Source organism: Thamnophis sirtalis, unplaced genomic scaffold, assembly GCF_051295495.1.
Source record: "Thamnophis sirtalis isolate CommonGarterSnake01/CBP01778 unplaced genomic scaffold, rThaSir2_p1.2 scaffold_14, whole genome shotgun sequence".
Classification (NCBI taxonomy): Eukaryota; Metazoa; Chordata; class Lepidosauria; order Squamata; family Natricidae; genus Thamnophis; species Thamnophis sirtalis.
This window is the reverse complement of record NW_028261394.1, coordinates 1,382,833-1,403,303: the sequence shown is the minus strand read 5'-3', so window position 1 is coordinate 1,403,303 and position 20,471 is coordinate 1,382,833. Positions and strand designations below refer to the sequence as shown.

General features: G+C 47.7%; 1 protein-coding gene across 6 annotated transcripts in view; it reads right to left on the bottom strand.

Annotated features, from left to right (window-relative positions):
* Nucleotides 1–20,469, bottom strand: part of TOM1L2 (target of myb1 like 2 membrane trafficking protein) — a 29,766-nt gene extending 9,297 nt beyond the window's left edge. For 3 of the 6 annotated variants that reach the window (XM_087729543.1, XM_087729545.1, XM_087729548.1), the window contains exons 1-12: nt 20,310–20,469; nt 12,778–12,862; nt 11,788–11,866; nt 11,499–11,648; nt 9,293–9,427; nt 8,239–8,385; nt 7,974–8,090; nt 6,335–6,468; nt 5,137–5,185; nt 4,269–4,392; nt 2,957–3,074; nt 1,491–1,572 (exon numbers count right to left, since the gene is read on the bottom strand). In XM_087729543.1, the coding sequence (XP_087585669.1) occupies nt 1,491–1,572; nt 2,957–3,074; nt 4,269–4,392; nt 5,137–5,185; nt 6,335–6,468; nt 7,974–8,090; nt 8,239–8,385; nt 9,293–9,427; nt 11,499–11,648; nt 11,788–11,866; nt 12,778–12,862; nt 20,310–20,361 (1,272 nt within the window). In that variant the 5' untranslated portion in view covers nt 20,362–20,469. The remainder of the gene's footprint in view (nt 1–1,490; nt 1,573–2,956; nt 3,075–4,268; nt 4,393–5,136; nt 5,186–6,334; nt 6,469–7,973; nt 8,091–8,238; nt 8,386–9,292; nt 9,428–11,498; nt 11,649–11,787; nt 11,867–12,777; nt 12,863–20,309) is intronic. The other 3 variants (XM_087729544.1, XM_087729546.1, XM_087729549.1) reach the window with 1 other exon arrangement.
* Between the last annotated feature and the right edge of the window lie 2 nt (nt 20,470–20,471).

The window sequence follows — 20,471 nt, the reverse complement described above, 5'->3', positions numbered from 1 at the left end:
GAAGAATCAACAGCCTGAGGGTAGCAATAGCAATAGCAGTTAGACTTCTATAGCGCTTCATAGGGCTTTCAGCCCCCTCTAAGCGGTTTACAGAGTCAGCATATCGCCCCCACAGTCCGGGTCCTCATTTCACCCACCTCGGAAGGATGGAAGGCTGAGTCAACCTTGAGCCGGTGAGATTAGAACCGCCGAACTGCAGATAACAGTCAGCTGAAGTGGCCTGCAGTACTGCACTCTAACCACTGCGCCACCTCGGGTAGAGGAGGTGCCCCTTCCTGTGCCCACCTCCTGAGCCAAGAGGGCCACGTCTTTGCTTGCAAGGGTTCTCAACAAGCCATGCTTTGGGTACTGGCCAGCCAAGGCTGCAGGTGGGCCTTGGATTAGGACTATAACAGGGACCAGGATTTCTGTCGCTGAGCAAGGCAGTTATGGAAGTCGTGCCCAGTTTTACCGATTTTTCAGCCACGGTGAAGTGTATCAGGGCTGAAAATCGAAAGGGCAGCGATGGCTACAGTGTACAAGGGTTGAAGGCAGCTGGGAAGCAAAATAAGAAGGTTTTCACCTGTGGGCAAAGTCTCGGGAGGAGGGGAGGGAGAGACACGCCTTCACGTACTCTGGCCCAGGAGGCCCTTTGAGCTGACAACACACCAAGCTCAACTCTGTGCCCTCCAGACCTGCGCAATCCCTTCTCCCCAAACTCAGAGGTCTGAACCGGGCCTTAAATGGCAGCAAAGGTTCCCTCTATCACCGATTATTACCACTGGAGGGATCCGGATTCCAATCCTGGCTATAAAGCTGATTGGGCAAATGCAAATCTCTCATTTTAACGGTGAGGATAAAAATGGGGACAGGGGAAGAAAACAGAGCCACGGGCACTGCCTTGAACCAACTGTGTTTGGAGGGGAGCACAAAGCATTTATTCTGACGAAGTTAACGTTAATTAGAGATAGATGGGCATTTGGATGCTACAAAGGCCAGAATATGGAAGGGGACGATCAGCTGGAGAAAGTATAAAACCCTGGGGGAGGGGAGGGGAAAATCCCTCCTGGGGGAGAGGAGGTTGACAAATCAGGTGCTTAGCACTTAATCTAGACTGCGGGGGGGGGGGAGGAAAGGCTCCCCTCGCCTCGGTCCCAAAGCAGCACCCCGTATTTCTCCACACTAAATCAGGGTCCCTTTTAAGTATGACAACATCCAGATGAAGCTGAGAGAGAAGGTGGGTCTTTGGGCCGTCCTCCAGAGTTTCCCACCGGCCCACTGGATATCTGGTCCCCAAATACTTCTAGACTGCTGAGCCCCCACCCCATGACCAAAGAAGGAGACGACCCCAGCTCGTTCTGCCACACTTCCAGTCAGGTACCCCAAAAAACAGACAATTGCACACAAGGGAACGCACTGCCCTTCCGTGTCCTCAGCTTAAGAACGACACACACACATCACACACCTACCCACCCACCTACCTCTTTGGCCATACAGCAGAATAGACTTACCCCTCCTGAATTTGGTTTCCGGATATCCGGGGCAGGTGCCATCCCTTTAGTGGATCCCGTTGGTGGATCCTCCCTTGCCCTGCTGGACAAAAAGGAAAGAATTGCTGGAATAACCAGAAACCAACAATAGCGAAAGAGACCCAAAAGCAGGGTGGTTTTATTGGCAAGAAAGGAAGGAAAACAGCCAGTGCAGCCACCGGATGCCAGCACACGTAACTCTTTCTGCCTGCGGGGGAAGATTGGATTATGGGGAGCTGAATAATTCACACATGTAGAAAGCCGCACTTCGCTACCTCCTAAATCTGGGGATTTCGCGTCTCCCAGAAGCCCACCGGGCCAATCCAATTAAGGCAGAGGGAGCTGATTAGATAGAAATCCCTGCCCCCTCCTCTAAATCTGCCACAGGGTGGAGCCCATGGAACAAAGAGGAGAAAGCATCATTCATGCTTAACTACCACGGAGTCTCTGGGAGGTCTCTGGAGGCTGCCATTCATCCGGAAAGCCAGGAGGACTCCGTTTTTAACAGCCCTGAAAGCGGGGGGACAATCACATCACCCGAACAACGGCCTGGCACGGCTGGAAAGGTCCCACGCTGCCTTTCTGATGGCCTTTGATTTCTCAGTGCCACTTGGATTGGCTCTGAGTAGCCTAGAAATAGTCTGAAATACGATCTAACTCAGCGATCCAAATTCCCTCTCGCAAAGGGGGAAGATCTGCTCCCATTGAGTATCTAAAACAGGAAAGATGTATTCGCTGTAGCGCAGTGGCCACATAACGAAGGCTATTTTTACAATAGCAATAGCAGTTAGACTTATATACCGCTTCATAAGGCTTTCAGCCCTCTCTAAGCGGTTTACAGAGTCAGCATTTGCTGGCTGAGGGGATTTGAACCTGGGGCCCAGAGGATGACTCTTGGCCTGTGCGGCTCTTTCGGTCCTAGGAGCCAAGTTTTATCTAGTGGTTAAGGCACCTGGCTAGGAAGCAGGAGATGGCGAGTTCTAGTCCTGCCTTAGGCACGAAAGACGGCTGGGTGACTTCGGTCCAGCCACTCTCACTCAGCCCAGCCCACCTCCCAGGTTGTTGTTGAGAGGGAAACAGGAGAAGGGATATGTGTTGGATCTGTTCACCACCTTGAGTTTCATTTGTAAGAGCCGAGGTGGCGCAGTGGTTAGGGTGCAGTACTGCAGGCCACTTCAGCTGACTGTTATCTGCAGTTCGGCGGTTCAAATCTCACCGGCTCAAGGTTGACTCAGCCTTCCATCCTTCCGAGGTGGGTGAAATGAGGACCCGGACTGTGGGGGCAATATGCTGACTCTGTAAACCGCTTAGAGGGGGCTGAAAGCCCTATGAAGCAGTATATAAGTCTAACTGCTATTGCTATTGCTATTGTAAAAATGATGAAGGCGGAATACAGAGAAGAAATACGTTTTCGGAGAGGCAGCGGAATCCATGCCACACCCACTTACGTTTTGCGCTGATCTGTCCCGGAGACGCCTCTCGTCTGTGCGAACACGTCAAAGTCATCCCGGGGGTTGCTGTGGGGGAGCGAGCTGAGAGCCCCACTCACGTTGTTTGTGCCCAAATCTACGGAGGAGACACAAGAGGACAAAAAGCTAGAAGTCCTAAGCAAAGGAAGATGGGACCGTTTGGCTTTGAACGAAAAGCGGGGGGGGGGAGGGGGGGGAAGTGGCCCTGGGTCGTTTTTTAATGGTGAGCCTTGGTGCCTTCACACGTTCCCTGCAGCCAAGCCTGAAGGCGGCCAGACTTCCTCCCCTTCTTCCCTTCACTTATAAAGCCCTTCATGGTATTGGACCTGGGTACTTGAGAGACCGCCTGCTGCCAATTACCTCCAATAGACCGATTAGATCCCACAGATTAGGCCTCCTCCGAATTCCATCCGCCGGCCAGTGTCGACTGGCGACTACCCGGAGGAGAGCCTTCTCTGTGGCTGCCCCGGCCCTTTGGAACAAACTCCCCGTGGAGATTCGAACCCTCACCACCCTCCAGGCCTTCCGCAAAGCCCTTAAAACCTGGCTGTTCCGACAGGCCTGGGGCTAAAGAGCTTTTGCCCCCCCCCCTCGAATGGTATGGTTGTTGTGTGCTTTTAAATTGTGTATTGTTTTGTTTGTCTTTTTATCCCTTATCTGTACCCCTTTCCCTGACTTGGATTGTGAGCCGCCCTGAGTCCTTCGGGGAAAAGGGCGGCATATAAGTGCAATAAATTCAATTCAATTCAATTCACGTGGACAGAAGGGCTGAAACCTCCCCCCGTGTGGTCTCCTCTCCCTTGACAAGCCCAGCGCCGGGATCTGGAAGAGGAGCTTAGATGCGAAAACGCATCTCTGGGGAGGTGAGGAAAGAGAGAGAGAGAGATCAGATTCAGGAGGAGGAAATGGTGCCACATCCAGTCCTCCTCGCCTCTAGACTCCGAGCCAGAGAAGGGACCCGGGAATCAATTAAATGAGACGCAGCTTGAGGGTAATATGGGACGTAAATTTTGAGTCTAAGAGCCCCACTGGGACAAACGCAGATTTGCGCACAGCATGGTTGACGATTGAGCGCCAGGTAATGGAAGGTTGTGTCTTATCACAGAGACTTATTGTGCACAAATCTGTTGCAAGTGAAAAAGGGCCTCGTTGTATCTAAATGCAGAGGGTTGGATCCTAGGTCTTTCCTCCTACAGAGCTGCCGGCATCCGACCTGGCACCCCCCACCCCAGTTTCAAAGGCCCTCGCTGAGGACTAGCTTCTTGAGACGAAGGGAAACTACAATACTCACCAAGCCCAGCAAGCTGAGAGGAGAGGGTGGCGGCGGGGGCTGTGTTTCCCACCATGGGGCTGACCACTGCTGGGGACCCAGGGCCCAGGTCTATTAAGTTGTCCTCGGTCACGTCGCTGAGAACCTGCAGGGACACACAGAGTAGCAGCAGGGGTCACCCGAGAGCAATGGGATTGCCGGTGGATCACAGGAGTTGGAGGCAGCACCGGGCAGCTCTGTGGAAGCCCAGGGTGTTACGGCCAGGAGGGGAGGTGTACAGAAGCACACCCACCCACTTAAACCTCTCTTCAGATGTTTTCGTTCTTTCCCTGGCCGTGTCATCTGGGCTAAAAGGGGCAGAATTCTACCAGTGCTGAGCCTCCCCTCCCAACACATAGAACAGTGGTTCCCAAACTTGGCAACTTTAAGACTTGTGGACTTTAATTCCCAGAATTCTCCAGCCTGCTGGCTGGAGAATTCTGGGAATTAAAGTCCACAAGTCTTAAAGTTGCCAAGTTTGGGAACCACTGACATAGAAGGAGAATAATTACAGCCGAGAATTACACACAGAAAAAAACAGGCTGAACTTTGATTGAGCCCTTGGGGCCACCATCCTGATTTTCTGATTAGGACGATGAGGTTCCAAAAAGAGGCAATTTCCAAGCTAGGTATTTCCACTTTATCCTTTCCCACACCAGCTTGAAATGGCTGGGTTCCTCCCAGTCTGCCAGCAGACCCCCCCGCTGTTGCTTTGCCAACAAAGGCGCAACCCGTTACGCTTAATATTCATGGTAAATATTCGCAATTCCTAGGGGACGAGGGGACACTCTGGCCTCAAGGAAAGACATTAGCTGTTACGCTGCTTAGAAAGGCGGGCGGGAGGACTTACTCCGTTGCTTGAATTCTGTGCTGATCGGCCCAGCCTGTATCGTTCAAACCTACAGGAAGACGAGAAGAAATGAAAAAGGAGGGTAAAGGGGCACTCTTGAAGGAGTGTGGGTCTTCATCCAAAAGCAGGAATGGGAAGAAGAAATTACTGTGGAGCTAAAGGGGGAAGACTTGATTCTGGGTAAGACCTCCCCCCCCCCTTGCAGGAGAGCACTACAAGACCCATATGCCATTCTTTCCCCATCTCCCTTCTTTTTCTTTCTTTCTTTCTTTCTTTCTTTCTTCTTTCTTTCTTTCTTTCTTTCTTCTTTCTTTCTGTCTGTCTGTCTTTATTTCCTTCCTTCCTTCCCTCCCTGCCTCCCCCCCCCCTCTCCTCCTCCTCCCTCCCTCCCTCCATGCTGAAGCACTTAACTGGACTTGATATAGCAATAGCAATAGCAGTTAGACTTATATACCGCTTCATAGGGCTTTCAGCCCTCTCTAAGCGGTTTACAGAGTCAGCATATCTCCCCCAACAACAATCCGGGTCCTCATTTTACCCACCTCGGAAGGATGGAAGGCTGAGTCAACCCTGAGCCGGTGAGATTAGAACTCTTATTACTGCTGGTAATCAGCAGTCAGCTGAAGTAGACTGCAGTGCTGCATTTAACCACTGCGCCACCTCGGCTCTAAATATCTGCTTCTAGGCAAACAATCAGACCCTTTCAATGCAGATCAAATGCTTGCGATCTGTTTTGCAGAGCGAGGCCCACATCTGGAATGCAATATCCGTAGCAGCAGCCGGTTCCTGTTTTTGGGTGCCTGGCTGGCATGCATGATTTTCCCCATGGAAGCTTTTTCCAGGACATCTAGCACCCCAACTGTACACACGACACCCCACCGAGACAGGCACCAGTGTAGACAGCCGGGAGTCAATTATTGACAGCTGAACAGCTGAGAAAGAGCCGAAGTGGTTTAAGGCAGCTCTGACACTCCCAAGAGTTCTCTGCCCTGCCTCCTGGGAGGGGAGGGCTGAACGGAGAAGCCCCAGGAAGTAGAGAAAAGGCAAAGAAAAGACTCCTGAGCGCACCCCCTCCCCTCTTCTGGAGGGGACACCCCGCGCCCCAATGCGGTTCCCTTAGAGAGGGGAGGCCTTCTTGGCTTGCCCTGCCCTTGTGCCGGGGGATCTAACTTCTCCAAGGGAAAAAGAGAGAGGGCACCTCTCGTATCGGAGGAAGACGTTATTCAAGTCATCGTTGGCATGAAGCAGCTCCTCGGTGACTTCTTCGTTGGACACCCTGGAGATCAGCTCCACGATCCGTTGCTGCATCGCTCGGCAGGTGCGGTTCAGCTCCTGGGAGAGGAGACAGGGAGGCGGCTGAGAGCAAGGAACAGCCTCCAGGGGTGGCACCGCAAGCGGGAGCCTGGATGTTCACCTCCAGGAGGAGGCCCTGCTGCCTTTCGAGAGTAGCCTTGCGTCCAGGGGTCTCTTAGGGAGGCTGTGGCCCACATCTGGCCTCTCTGGTCAGCTGTTTCGGCTCCCTCGGCAAAAGGGGCCCAGCCTCTCCAGTAGATCCACCTCTGCCCACTGGGCCTCACATTCACCACAAGAGAGGCCAGCTCCTCCCACCGGATTTTTCGTGAGTGGTGACCTTTAACAACAGCTAGCCTGAATCCGGAGGCTTCCCTGCCAGTGGAGAGAGGAATCAGCGGAGTGGTGGACAGCCTCCAACCTCAGAGAAGGAGAAGCTGCCTGGGCTGCCTCTGCCGAGACTGGCATTCGGAGCGTGGCATCCGTCTCCGCTCAGGTCCTCCAGCTGCTGCAACAGCTTGAAGGCCACGTGTGCCAACGTTCCGCTTTAATCTCGTCAGTTTAGAGCCAGGCGGTGGCATTTCAGCCGTTGGGACTCAGGTAGTGGAGACAGGCTGGTGCAGCATCGGGAAATTGCTTTGTGCACCAGGGCTCCGGTGGCTTCTATTGTTCGGCCCCCTTTTTAAAAGGGGCCACAACCAACCACACATTTATCTCGGTTTCTTCGATGCAAGTCACTAAAGGGGCACCTGCAGACCACGACTTGCTCTCCGTCATCCCAGGAGGCCGGGCAGAGAAGAACGGACTGAAATCGCAGTAAGAGAGGCCAAATTAGTCCAAGACTGGACTACTGTAATGCGCTCTACATGGGGCTGCCCCTGAAAAGCGTTCGGAGACTGCAACTAGTCCAGAACACAGCCGCGCGAGTGATACTGGGTGTACCGAGATACACCCATATCACACCTGTCCTCCGTGAGCTGCACTGGCTCCCCATTGGTCTCCGAACGCGCTTCAAGATGCTGGTCATTTTCTTTAAAGCCCTACATGGCTTAGGACCAGGATACCTGTGAGACCACCTACCGCCACATACCTCCCAACGGCCAGTGAGATCCCACAGAGTGGGCCTCCTTCAGATGCCGTCAGCCAGGTAAGTAAGCCCAAAATTTCTGTTGCTGAGACATTTCTTCAGTGAATTTTGCCCCGTTTTACAACCTTTCCTGCCACAGTTGTTAAGTGACTCGCTGCAGTGGTTGAGTTAGTAACCCAGAGGGAATCTGGTTTCCCCATCGACTTTGCTGGTCAGGTGGTCGCAAAAAGGGGCTCTCATGTGACCCCCGGAACCGTCATAAATACGAGCCAGTTGCCAAGCGTCTCAATTTTGATCATGTGACCCTGGAGAGGCTGCCGTGGTTGTGTGAAAAATGCTCATGCAAACCACTTTTTCCGGTGCCGCTGTAACTCTGAATAGTCACTAAATGAATGGCCGTAAGTCGAGGATTACCTGCTGTGCAGAAGAGCTAGGAAAACAGCCCCTCTCATAAATTCACCTGCAGTAACTCCAGGTCTGAGGAATCCTCTTGCCCGGGGACCATTTCCGTCAGCATCTCCGACATCACTTTGGTGTTGCCACGAACAATGTCCAACTCGCTGCGTAATCGTGCAATCTTTGGGGAGGGGGGGGGAGAGAGAAGGGGGAGGGCAGGCAGGGAAGGAGGAAAGAAGTGCTTTTGTAGGTAAAAGCCGACCCAGGTCTCCCTGAAGGAGTGCAGGGGAGGGGGTCACCCCGGAAGCCCCGTCCTCCAGAGACCCTACCTGTTCCGTATTTGCTATGATGGGGCCGGTCACGTTCAGAGGGGGGGTCTGGGGAGCCGGGAAGGACGTGGGGGAGGTGCTGGAGTTCATCTTCTGCTGAGACTGGGACTTGTGCATGTTGGCAGCTGGGTCGATTTCAGGGACGCTCTAGCAAAGGAAACGGCGGTTGGCGAAAGAGAGACCCCGCCCACATTTAAATATGCAGAGGGGAGGGTGCCTGTCTGTGTGTGTGTGTGCGTGTGTGTGTGTGTGTTCAACAGTCACCTAAGTGGTCTGGAGGCCCAAAGATTGTGCAGCCTCCCCTCCAAGCAGCTAGTAGCCCATCACCCTGGCAGTTGGGGTGCTAAAAGTGCCCGGGATCAGATCCTGTGAGGTTGTTCTAAAACAGTGTTTCTCAACCTTGGCAACTTGAAGATGTCTGGACTTCAACTCCCAGAATTCCCCAGCCAGCATTCGCTGGCTGGGGAATTCTGGGAGTTGAAGTCCAGACATCTTCAAGTTGCCAAGGTTGAGAAACACTGTTCTAAAAGACAGGTGTCTTTTCCGGCTCAATGAATGCCCAGCGGTATTCTAGGGTTCGTTACCTTACAATTTATCCCCCCCCCCGTTTAATTTGCAGCCTGGGTCCTTGGGTGGGAGCTCTTATTTCTCCACCCTTAGAGACCGCCTGCTGCCAATTACCTCCCAAAGACCCATTAGATCACACAGGGCCGGCCTCCTCCGGGTTCCATCCACCAGCCAATGCCATCTGGCTACGACCCGGGGGGAGGGCCTTCTCTGTTGCAGCTCCGGCCCTTTGGAACGAACTCCCCGCAGAGATTCGGACCCTCACCTCTCCTGGCTTTCCCGAAAAGCCGTTAAGACCTGGCTGTGCCAGCAGGCCTGGGGTTGATGAGCTCCCCTCCCCTCTCGACAGGTGTGGTTGTTGGTCGTTTTAAATGTCTATTTTGTACTTGTATGTTTCCCCTTCCCGTTTAAGTTGTTCGCCGCCCTGAGTCCCTTTTTAGGGAATAGGGCGGCATATAAATAAAATAAAACTTACACTTAAACTTACTCTCTGCGGGGTGTGTATTGGAGACAGGGCATCCAAATCTGCCACTGGAAACTCTATGCCTTTCCTCTTGAGCTCTTCGTAAATGTGCACCACTCCTGTGAGGTCAGGGCTGCTTCGAAAGGCATCAGCCCAAGCCTGGGGGGGGGGGGAGAACAATAATAAATAAATAAATCAAAATCAGGCTGTCAGATTGTCAGCCTGTTTCTACACAATCCATATTTCTTCACTGGGGCACCAGGGACCAGTTCCACGGAGAGAGGTTTTTCCGCGGACCAGAGGTGGGTTGTGTGGTTTTTCATGTGCTTTCTGGTGTGCTGCGGCCCAGTGCCTGGAGGTTGGGGACACCTGCATGAGAGCTTGTCTGAACTGATCGGTTTTTCTTGGCTTCATTACAACACAGAGATCATGGGAGATCACGCCCCCCCCCCCCGCAACAGCCCTAGGAGAGGGGCTCACTAGAGACCCTCCTGAAATTACCCTTCATCTTTAGCGTGATGGAGAGAAAAGCTATGAAACAGGCTAGAAACAGTCCTTCATCCTGATACTTTGGGGCATGGGGACCTTTATGTGCTATTCAAGAGTCAAAGGTGGGATTCAAACCCTCAAACATTGCACAAATGAATCAGGTTCAAAAACATAGATAAGATAGATAGATAGATAGATAGATAGATAGATAGATAGATAGATAGATAGATAGATAGATAGATAGATAGATATCGATGGATGGATGGATGGATGGATAGACTAGTTAGATAGATGATAGATAGATAGATAGATGATAGATAGATAGATAGATAGATAGATAGATGGATGATAGATAGATAGAATAGATAGATAGATAGATAGATAGATAGATAGATAGATAGATAGATAGAATAGATAGATAGATAGATAGAATAGATAGATGATAGATAGATAGATAGATAGATAGATAGATAGATAGATAGATAGATAGATAGATAGATAGATAGATATCGATGGATGGATGGATGGATGGATAGACTAGTTAGATAGATGATAGATAGATAGATAGATAGATAGATAGATAGATAGATAGATAGATGATAGATAGATGATAGATAGATAGATAGATGATAGATAGATAGAATAGATAGAATAGATAGATAGATAGATAGATAGATAGATAGATAGATAGATAGATAGAATAGATAGATAGAATAGATAGATGATAGATAGATAGATAGATAGATAGATAGATAGATAGATAGATAGATAGATAGATAGATAGATAGATAGATAATTCGTAATTTAATGAGCTTATATGCTGCCCAATCCTGGAGGACTCCGGGCGGCTTACAAATACGAAATAAAATAAAATTACAAATAGGGGGGAGAAACAAAAACAGTTTAAAAAACACAACATACATTTGGCTTAGATAGATAGATAGATAGATAGATAGATAGATAGATAGATAGATAGATAGATAGATAGATAGATAGATAGATAGATATTGATGGATGGATGGATGGATGGATGGATTGATGGATGGATAGACTAGATAGATAGATGATAGATAGATAGATATTGATGGATGGATGGATGGATGGATGGATTGATGGATAGACTAGATAGATAGATAGATAGATAGATAGATAGATAGATAGATAGATAGATAGATAGATAGATAGATAGATAGATAGAATAGATAGATAGATAGAATAGATAGATGATAGATAGATAGATAGATAGATAGATAGATAGATAGATAGATAGATAGATAGATAGATAGATAGATAGATAATTCGTAATTTAATGAGCTTATATGCTGCCCAATCCTGGAGGACTCCGGGCGGCTTACAAATACGAAATAAAATAAAATTACAAATAGGGGGGAGAAACAAAAACAGTTTAAAAAACACAACATACATTTGGCTTAGATAGATAGATAGATAGATAGATAGATAGATAGATAGATAGATAGATAGATAGATAGATAGACAGACAGACAGACAGACAGACAGATACATAGATGATAGATAGATGATAGATAGATAGATAGATAGATAGATAGATAGATAGATAGATAGATAGATAGATAAATAGATAGATAGATTAAAAGGACTATCAACCTGCTAAAGCCTGGCCAATGGAAGCTTCAGAACTAGGTGGCCTTAAAACCGTTAGGACTTGTGATGCTAGCTCTATCCTCAGGGAGAAAGAGAGAGGGAAATGTAAACAATATACCTGAATCAGGGCAAGGACTTTATCTTGAACGATGGTGGGAGGATTGTTCTTGGGTGAAATTATTTTCACCAGGACACCGTCTATGAAATCTCGGTTTGCTACGAGGATATGGAAGCGATGGCCGCAGTTCTTTACACACGTTTCCAGAACCTTGGTGTGAAAAACACATTTCAGGTGCAGAAGAGAGAGTCAACACTCAGCATCCTAAAAAAAGAGAGCTGCTAGGTCGGGTTCCAGGACAACGGATTTGTTCCCCTCAAGTCTCCAGATCTTGGTTTCTTGTACTTACCGTTAGGGCGAGCATCACCTCTCTGTAGTTTTTGTTCCCGTTCAGCCTCTTCTTGAGCGCTCTAACGGCATCCTTGGGGCTGAGGAGGGAAGGAGGAGAGGATGGTGAGCTCCCCAGGTGCCTCTGAAGCACAGAAGCACAACAACCCCGGTTTTAAGCTGTTTGTGCACACCTGTTTTGAACCTGGGTGCTTGGAGGCACCGGTGTTTCTTCAATTACAGTGGAGCCTCTCAAAGGATAACACAATCCCCTGAGGCAACACACAAATACTTTCAGCAAATAAAAAAGCCAGGGCAGGAGCTATGAAGATACTGAAAAGACGCCAGCAAAAAGACAGCACTAGCACTTAGATTTATATACCGCTTCACGGTGCTTTTACAGCCCTCTCTAAGCGGTTTACAGAGTCAGCACATTGCCCCCCCAACACTCCTGATCCTCATTTTACCCACCTCGGAAGGATGGAAGGCTGAGTCAACCTGGAGCCAGTGAGATTTGAACTGTGGAACTGCAGCTAGCTGTCAGCTGAAGTAGCCTGCAGTGCTGCGCTCTAACCACTGCACCACCCCAACCAAAAGATGTTGGTTTTGTGAAGCTTTTGCCTAAAGGGAGACTGCAGAAGATGGGCCAACAATACTGCGATGGCATTTGAACACAAACAGCTGCGTTGGACTAAAATATTCCAGCTACTTGAAATATTATTGAACACTTTCTTGAACAACATCTTACAGAACAAGCTCTTCAGGCTTAAAATGAAATGCTGGGGGCTGTTTGGCTCATAAAACTTCAAGTCATTGGTCCATTTAGTGCCATCTTCTCTGCTTGATTAGGGTTAAGGCAAGCGAACACAGTCTGCGGTTATCGGGAGCCAAACATCTAAACTGCTGGTAGAGACCACCTGACCAACAAGCCACTGCTCTTCCCAGAGAAAAACGCCTCCAAAATCGCAAAAGGCAAATCTACCGTCAGCTAACAGGGTGTGCAAAGACATACCCTTCTTCTGTCTCATTGATGATGTCGCATATCTCCATGTTCAGCGTCCAGTCTTCGCTCTGTAGGGAGCCATCCGTGGCTTTTTCTGTAAGGCAACCAAATACGTTGCTCGTCTTCTGTGAAATTGACAGGCAAACTGGCTACCTTTACCTATAGCTCTGCGCAGTACAACACAAGGTGTTCCATCAAGATTTTCTTCCTTCCAAACAAATGGTGCAGAATTGTTCAGAATTACATAAAATATAGTGCTAACATACTGTGCCACAGTTTGCAAAAAGTGAGCAACCTGAAGGGCCTGAAGTTTAGAAAATGACTCATAAAAGGTACCAGGACAAAGAAAAGGTTTCTGAAGTAGCTTGGAAGGGAAATATTTTGAAATCAAATTTTGAGCCCGCCAGCTTTCTGCCATCTGATAGAGCAACCTCTTCTGGCCAACAGCACTAAATCACCTGTGCTGTCCTTTTACCTTTTGTGCCAGAAAGCCTCTTAAGGAGGGGAAGCCCAACAGTTCATAAGCCATTTGACTGGTGCCACATGCAAAATGAAGCAGACAAGAAAAATCCATAACCCCCTGCTAGAGGGCATGGGGGAGTGGGGGGGGGGGAAGTTATTAGCAAAATCCAGGTCACGCTATCAAACTCAGTGCACATTTTTTGAGGCCAAGAAATGAATTTTGAATGATATGGCAAAAAGTAGATTATGCCTTGGATAAAAAATCAGTTTAATATTTGCATTGAAATGTAATTATTATGGTAATACGCCAGTTGTCTATTTCAGTGTTTCTCAACCTTGGCAACTTGAAGATGTCTGGACTTCAAGTCCCAGAATTCCCCAGCCAGCATTCGCTGGCTGGGGAATTCTGGGAGTTGAAGTCCAGACATCTTCAAGTTGCCAAGGTTGAGAAACACTGGTCTATTTACTCTCTTGTTACATGAAAAATTACTGTTTGGCAACAATTTTCAAAGTGTACATCTTTTGTAAAGAGGTGTCAGGCTGAACATTTCTGATCTAGGTGAAAACTGACAAATTATAACTGGGTACAATGTGGGAAGAGGAGGGTACACACGCACACCCACAAATACCATTAAATACTTCATATCAGCAAGAGATAAAGCATATAAGTCAACCAATCTATTTCTTGTTATATATGTTCCTTTTGAAGATTTAATGTTTGGTTCCTGAGGATTGCCTATTGCAATATATAATTCATTTGAAATAGGCTTACGGCACCCTCAAAGCACTTTACAATATGGATGCGTTCTGGTGTGTACCGTATTATGTATCTGCAGAAATATTCGACCACGAAATCTCGAGTACCCATCACATCCTGGTCTGAGGCCACTCCAGCATCTTGTCAAGTTATTCATAGCAGCTAATTGACAAGTACTGCAGAGGGATCCAATTTGATCAGAGGGGATAATGGTGGAGCTTTTGGGTTCTGTGGTCCGAAGTTGAAAAATAATCACTCCATCTTCTGTTTCAAGAAAATGGCCCTTTGCTATTTGGAGGAACTGCAGTGGAATACGATCTCCGGCTGTTAAAACCTGCCCACTTGTAGGCACTTTTGCCAACCTCATTTACGCCGTCCTCTTAAGTCACTGCCTGAATGCTGGGAAGGGTCAGCTGCGTACCAGTAAGTTCTTGCAAGACAGATGGACTGAGCTAAACAATGGCTTACTGAATAAGTGAAAGTGTTGTTGGATGATGCAGAAGCCGTAGTTTTTGCACCACAATAGCTAAGCTCACATGATATCTTCAGTTGAAACCCAAATTAATTCCATTTGGGCTTAGCTTGATGTGCGAACCGAGCCATTCTCTTGGTCAGCAGGCAACCTAATTGGAAACAGCTGTTCAGAATGAGATTTGGAAGAGAAATGGTCTATTTTTTTTTAATGTGCAGGCCTGCGCTTGCTTTACAGATTTATCGTTTTTATTCCCGTTGTGCTACCGAGCAACCTGTGTGCCAAGCCATATTTTGCTTCCATTAGCAATATGTCGCATCAAACTAGACCACCATGATTTTTTAAAAAAATATTTGGAATCCGGAACGTTCTCATCCCCCTCCCTTTTTAAAAAAAAATAATTCTGGATCTTTCACCCTTTGGATTTTTGTCTTCAGGAATATTTTTTGCATTAGCATTTGGCTATTAACCACCGGATATGCCAGAAGCTATTATATAATTTTGCATACAAAAAAGAGTAGGGAGGAGTTAGAGGATACCAAGGAAGATTCCATGCTTAGCAAAAAGGAACTAAAAAGCATATAATCAGCAATAGTCATGGACCTGTTGACAAGAGTCATTTAATAACTGTTCAACTTGCAGGGAGGATCTGAGAAGAAAGAGGGAAGGCAGGCAGAGATTCTCCCTGAATCCCTTGGAGAAAACAGACAGTATCAAAACAACACACCATCCCTCACTGGTTTTAAACTGGGAAGCCATTATTAACACAAGCTTGGATTGTTGGTGTCCAACAGCTTTCACTCTTTGAATATTTCTCCTAATGTCCCTTGGCAACTTTAAGACTTGTGGAGTCTAAGACTGTCTTCTCTTATTTTTTCTTTAAAACAAAGATATGTTAAGTATATTGATATGGAAGCATAAATACCATCAACATAGAATGGAATTTGCTCAGAAGTTGAAATACACCAATGAGAGGAAGAGAGGGAAACAGAGGAGAGAAGAAAGATGGGAAGAGAGGGATAGGAGAGAGGGGAAGGGGGGAAGATGAGGAGGATAAGGAGGAGTGGAATGAAGAGAGAGGAGAAGGAGAAAGGAAGGGGAAGTAGAGTAGGAAAGGATGATGGAGGGAAGAAAGGAGGTAGGAGAGTGGGAAACAGAGGAGAGAAGAAAGATAGGAAGAGAGGGATAGGAGAGAGGGCAAGGGGGGAAGATGAGGAGGATAAGGAGGAGTGGAATGAAGAGAGAGGAGAAGGAGAAAGGAAGGGGAAGTAGAGTAGGAAAGGATGATGGAGGGAAGAAAGGACGTAGGAGAGAGGCAGAAGAAAGAGGTGTATGGAGAGCAGAAGAGCCAATAATGGGTTTTTATCTTTCTGGGCGTTGATGACAAGAGGAACTGATGTAATTACTACTTAATACAATAGGATATTGGCTATATAATAGTATACATGTGATTATATGTTATGAAAATGGAAAATAAAAAAGTATATTTCAAAAAAAAAAGAAAAAAAAAGACTTGTGGAGTTGGCTGGCTGAGGAATTCTGGGAGTTGAAGTCCACAAGTTGCCGATTTTGGAGACCCCCCAATGAGGAGTCACCAATGAGTAGCCAACTGAATTTAAAGCCTGAAAGAATCCACAATTTCAGAAAATTCCAGAGAAGTTCTTCCTCCAGCCTGAATTATTTTATATACTGTTGTTTGAGATTCTGCGGGTGCCTTCATTAGCTAGTTCTCAGCCTCAGGGGACAATTAGGATGGTCTTCTCAGAGTTCAACACAGCTCTGCAGGGTCTCTTGGCTAATTCTGGGCTTTCACAGAAATCTTGCCCAATCTTTCACGGTCAAAAAATTCTGCCAGAAGAACTTTCTGCCATTGCAAATAGGGCAAACACATAGAGGGAATTGCATCAGGGATGAATGAACAAACATATTGCTCATTAACCTTCGGAAAGTATTTATCCTTTTACTGCTTCAACCTGTTTCACAGCTGAGTTATTTACATTTTACAAGAGAGAAAGATAAGCCTCTGATCATCTCCACCCTTTCGTGAACAGGGTTTGCTCATGTTTACCCAATGTCCTAGTGTGCTGGCGATTAAATTTTCATGGGAATCAATGCCATTTACTGGCAGAGGAAGCACAATGCTGATGCATTTCTAGCCCTAGATATTTTCGGAGGCCACCGGCTTTAATTGCAGATGCCAAAGCTTTCATCAATCCAATAGGTTTTAATGGGACCAGTCTCCATCTTCTCTAACATCAAAAGGGCACGCGAAACAACAACCGGATGATTGCATCTCCCACACCAGCCCGGAAGAACCACAGAACCATTCAACAAGGAAAGTCAGTGAACTATGAACTACTTCAGCCAAGGTTATACAGCAGATTTCATCCAGGACATTTTTGCTTTTTCGTTCAAATTAAAGTGAAATCCCTGGCAGTCTTTTTAAGGCCGCTTGCCCTCTGCTACCAGAGGAAAACTTGTTATACTCTACACCAGTGTTTCTCAACCTTGGCTACTTGAAGATGTCTGGACTTCAACTCCCAGAATTCCCCAGCCAGCATTCGCTGGCTGGGGAATTCTGGGAGTTGAAGTCCAGACATCTTCAAGTAGCCAAGGTTGAGAAACACTGCTCTACACAATTTGCAGAACTTGAAAATTCCAGATTGAGATGATAATAATAGGTTGGATGTCTTTTTTCCCCCCCAAGATAGTCAGCAACCGGATCACATAATGTCAGTGACATCCATACCAAAGCCTGTAAGATCACTTAAGCTTTCAACACTAAAATTTCAAATCAGGGAGGAGGAGATGCATTCGATTAAACTTTGGACAATTTCTGACCTGAGACTTTGAAAGCAACTATTTCTCGACTGAGATCAGATCCCGCTCTGCAAGTCCAGTGGGATGTTTTGATCTTTTGATATACACTGTGCGTTTAGCCAACCTTTGGTTCTTTTACTTTAAAAAAAATCAATAGCCAAAAAGATTGCGAAGGCAATCTGTTTCTATTAGGCATTTTCCTCAGAATAAAGATTTTCAAGCTATTATTTCCCATCTCTTGGCTAAGAGGGCAGAAATAACGAGCGTGTAAGTTGAGCGTCTTTTTTCATTTTGGAGTTGGCCAATTGTAGGCTTCGGAAACAACTTCAATTTTCCAAATGCAGCTACTTCCATTGTGAAGTGCTACCTCCGCTTGTGCCTTCTGGGCTGGGCTCACTCACTGAGCTAAGCTATAGTTATGTTTAATAACTCCTTAAAAAATAACAATGGTTGCATTCATACAACATCCTAAACCAAGAGGAACTATATCCTTTGCTGGCTTAGTGCAGTGTCTGAACTAGCCTCTAATTGAAAGACCTGAGAACTTCAAGGCAGCAACCTTTCAAGGAATTCATTCAAAATTTCCAATGTCCCTTCCAAATGAAGACCACAGAGAAACTGTTCTCTAACAAAAGAAAGAATTTAAAAAGAAGAGCAGCAATGCCCTGTTTTGATTGGTTTCTCTTTCAGAGACTTTTACATTTTCCTCTCCCAACTGGGGTAGAGCCTCAGGACTTTTTCAGCTTCACAGTAGATACCAATAAATTGCAACAATACATGTACTGTAAAGGATATTCTTAGAATTGCAGTAATGTCTCCTTTTAAATAAAGGGATGTTCCAAGTGGCTTATTCAAGGTCTTGGAAAAGGTCAACAGAGTCAGGATGTAAATGACATTCCTTGGACTATACACAACACTTTCATTATGCAACCCTCTCTTGTCTGCGTTGGGAATCCGTTTTCCATTGAATAAAATGTCACAATTTGTTAGAAAAAAAGGCCAGAATCTATTTTCGATTCTCCAAGGGCAAAAGGAAGGCACCCTAATTAGACTGCTGCCCTTTAGAGCAGGGCCTCTGATTTCATTCTCAACGATTTAGCATCTGCCACAAAGAAAAATGGGCTCAAATTAAACAGCGTTTACCTGCTTTCGGACCACAAATCCCTACAGCATTCACAAGCCTTATGCAACAATAAAATTGTGTGTTGAAGTTTACTCTAACAATGCACAAGCAAGTGGGTAGCTTCATCAACTGATCGAGATCCTTCCCAGTAAAGAAAAGCTTGGGGCCCACTTCCTAATTTTGACTAAAAGCTAGGTAGAAACCGACACAGATTTTGTATTTCTCAATTCTTCCTTCCAATTTCTCAATTCTTCTTTTCAATTCCTGTGTTATGTGTCTCAACACGTGCGTATCCTCTCCCCCACATTTCTCAACCGTGGACAGCCTCAGCTCTGTCCACCCTTTCTCCTCTCTCCAAACTGAGTTGAAGAAAGTGATTTGAACGGGCCACTGATGGGAAAAGTCCACTCACCAAACAGCTGTTGGGTCCTTCGGTTCCTTAAAGGCATGTTACATCCAGGAGCCTCCCAGCCTGCCGTAGAGCCCTTTCCTTAAAGCGCACAGGCGTTTATGCAAGGCGTTGCTTCTTTTAAAAAGAGACAATTGGTGCACATTGCACAGCAGTGTCATCAAGGTCCTTGCACTCTGATGACACGTGGTTTTTGTACAACCATCAACCTCACCACACCCCTGCTTAGTCACTGTATTTTAAGCCAGGAAAACCACAGCTTCTCGAGCCTTAAGTGGAGACGCTGCCGTAAATATCCACAAACAATTCAATCATCTTGTCTTGGATCCCTCCTCAGGAGATCTTTTTCAAGATTACAGGGCCTCTAAATCTGCACCTTGCCGTGTTTTCAAGTCATTCTCCCCTCTTGGGCATCCTCTGTTTCATTTCCTGCCAGCGTTCCTAGCTCCAAGCTCATTCTGGAAGTTCTGAGCATCCCTAAACCTCCCCTTTTCCTTTTCGCGATCTCTTCCTTAACTCTCAAGGCTGCCTCTTCCTACAACCGCTCCCCACTCCCCGACTTCATCCCCCCCTCTGCCACAGATCCTCCAAAGGCTTTGCACCCCTCTTATTCTCATCCTCCCCCCCCCAGAAAAAACCCTGACGTATCACTGCCAATCAAGCTCGCCTTTTATATCACTTCTCTCCCAAAACATCCCTCAGCTGCCAATGTAAGATATCTTTTTTTTTAAAAGCATGCTTTTTTTGTTTTGCTTTCTTTTAATCTCCCACAAAACATAAAGTCATCCTGCAGACGGAACCAGGTTTGGGAAGCTGCTGGGCATGTCACAGCTGGCTGGGCACACACTTTCATGGCTGGGCACAAGCCCCCCCCCCTCCCGCTCCAGGGGGGACAGCTGGCCTTTGCCCAGAGGGTCTTTGCAAGAACCCCTCCCCCAGGGACACCCCCCCCCCTCCGCATGTGCCTTCAGAGAGACTTTGTACAGGCCTGTATAGAAAGGAAGAAGCTAATTTGCAGCAGCTGATGGCCAGCTGGACCAGGCCAGGCCATGCTCATCCAGCAGGGCAATCACCCCCAGGGCTGAATGGGGGGGGGGGTTTGCACATCCCAGCAGCGCCACACAATAAAACCCACCACAAAGCCCCCCCAAGGGACCCCCAATGGGGCCCCAGGGACCAAACACCCCCCCCTCCAGGGAAAGATGCTCTGCAGGGGGGAGGGGCTGTTTTTCCTCAGCCAGGGGAGGGGGAGGGGCGCACCTGTGCAGGTGGGCTGTTTGCAGACGCCTGAGGGGTTGGGTGGGGGGGAGTCACTGGGGAGGGGGCGTCTGCAGAGCTCCCCCTCCCCGCCTAGGCGGCCTCCTCAGCCCAACCGACCTCGGGGGTCCCAAAGCGGCCCTAGGGGCCTGGGAGACCCCCTCCCCACCCGCGGCCCATCACCCCCCCCCCATTTGGCCTGAGGGCGCCTCAGCCGGTCCCGAATCCTCACCGGGCTTACCCAGGCTCTGCCCCACCGGGGTGGCGAAGGGGTTCCCCAGCAGAAACTCCATCTTAAGGATGACAACAAACCGGCCTCCCGGCCCGATCCGCCTCGCGTTGCCTCTCACTCCGCCGCCTCGTCCCGCCTCCCCGGTTTGAGCGGCGGCGGCGGCGGCCAAAG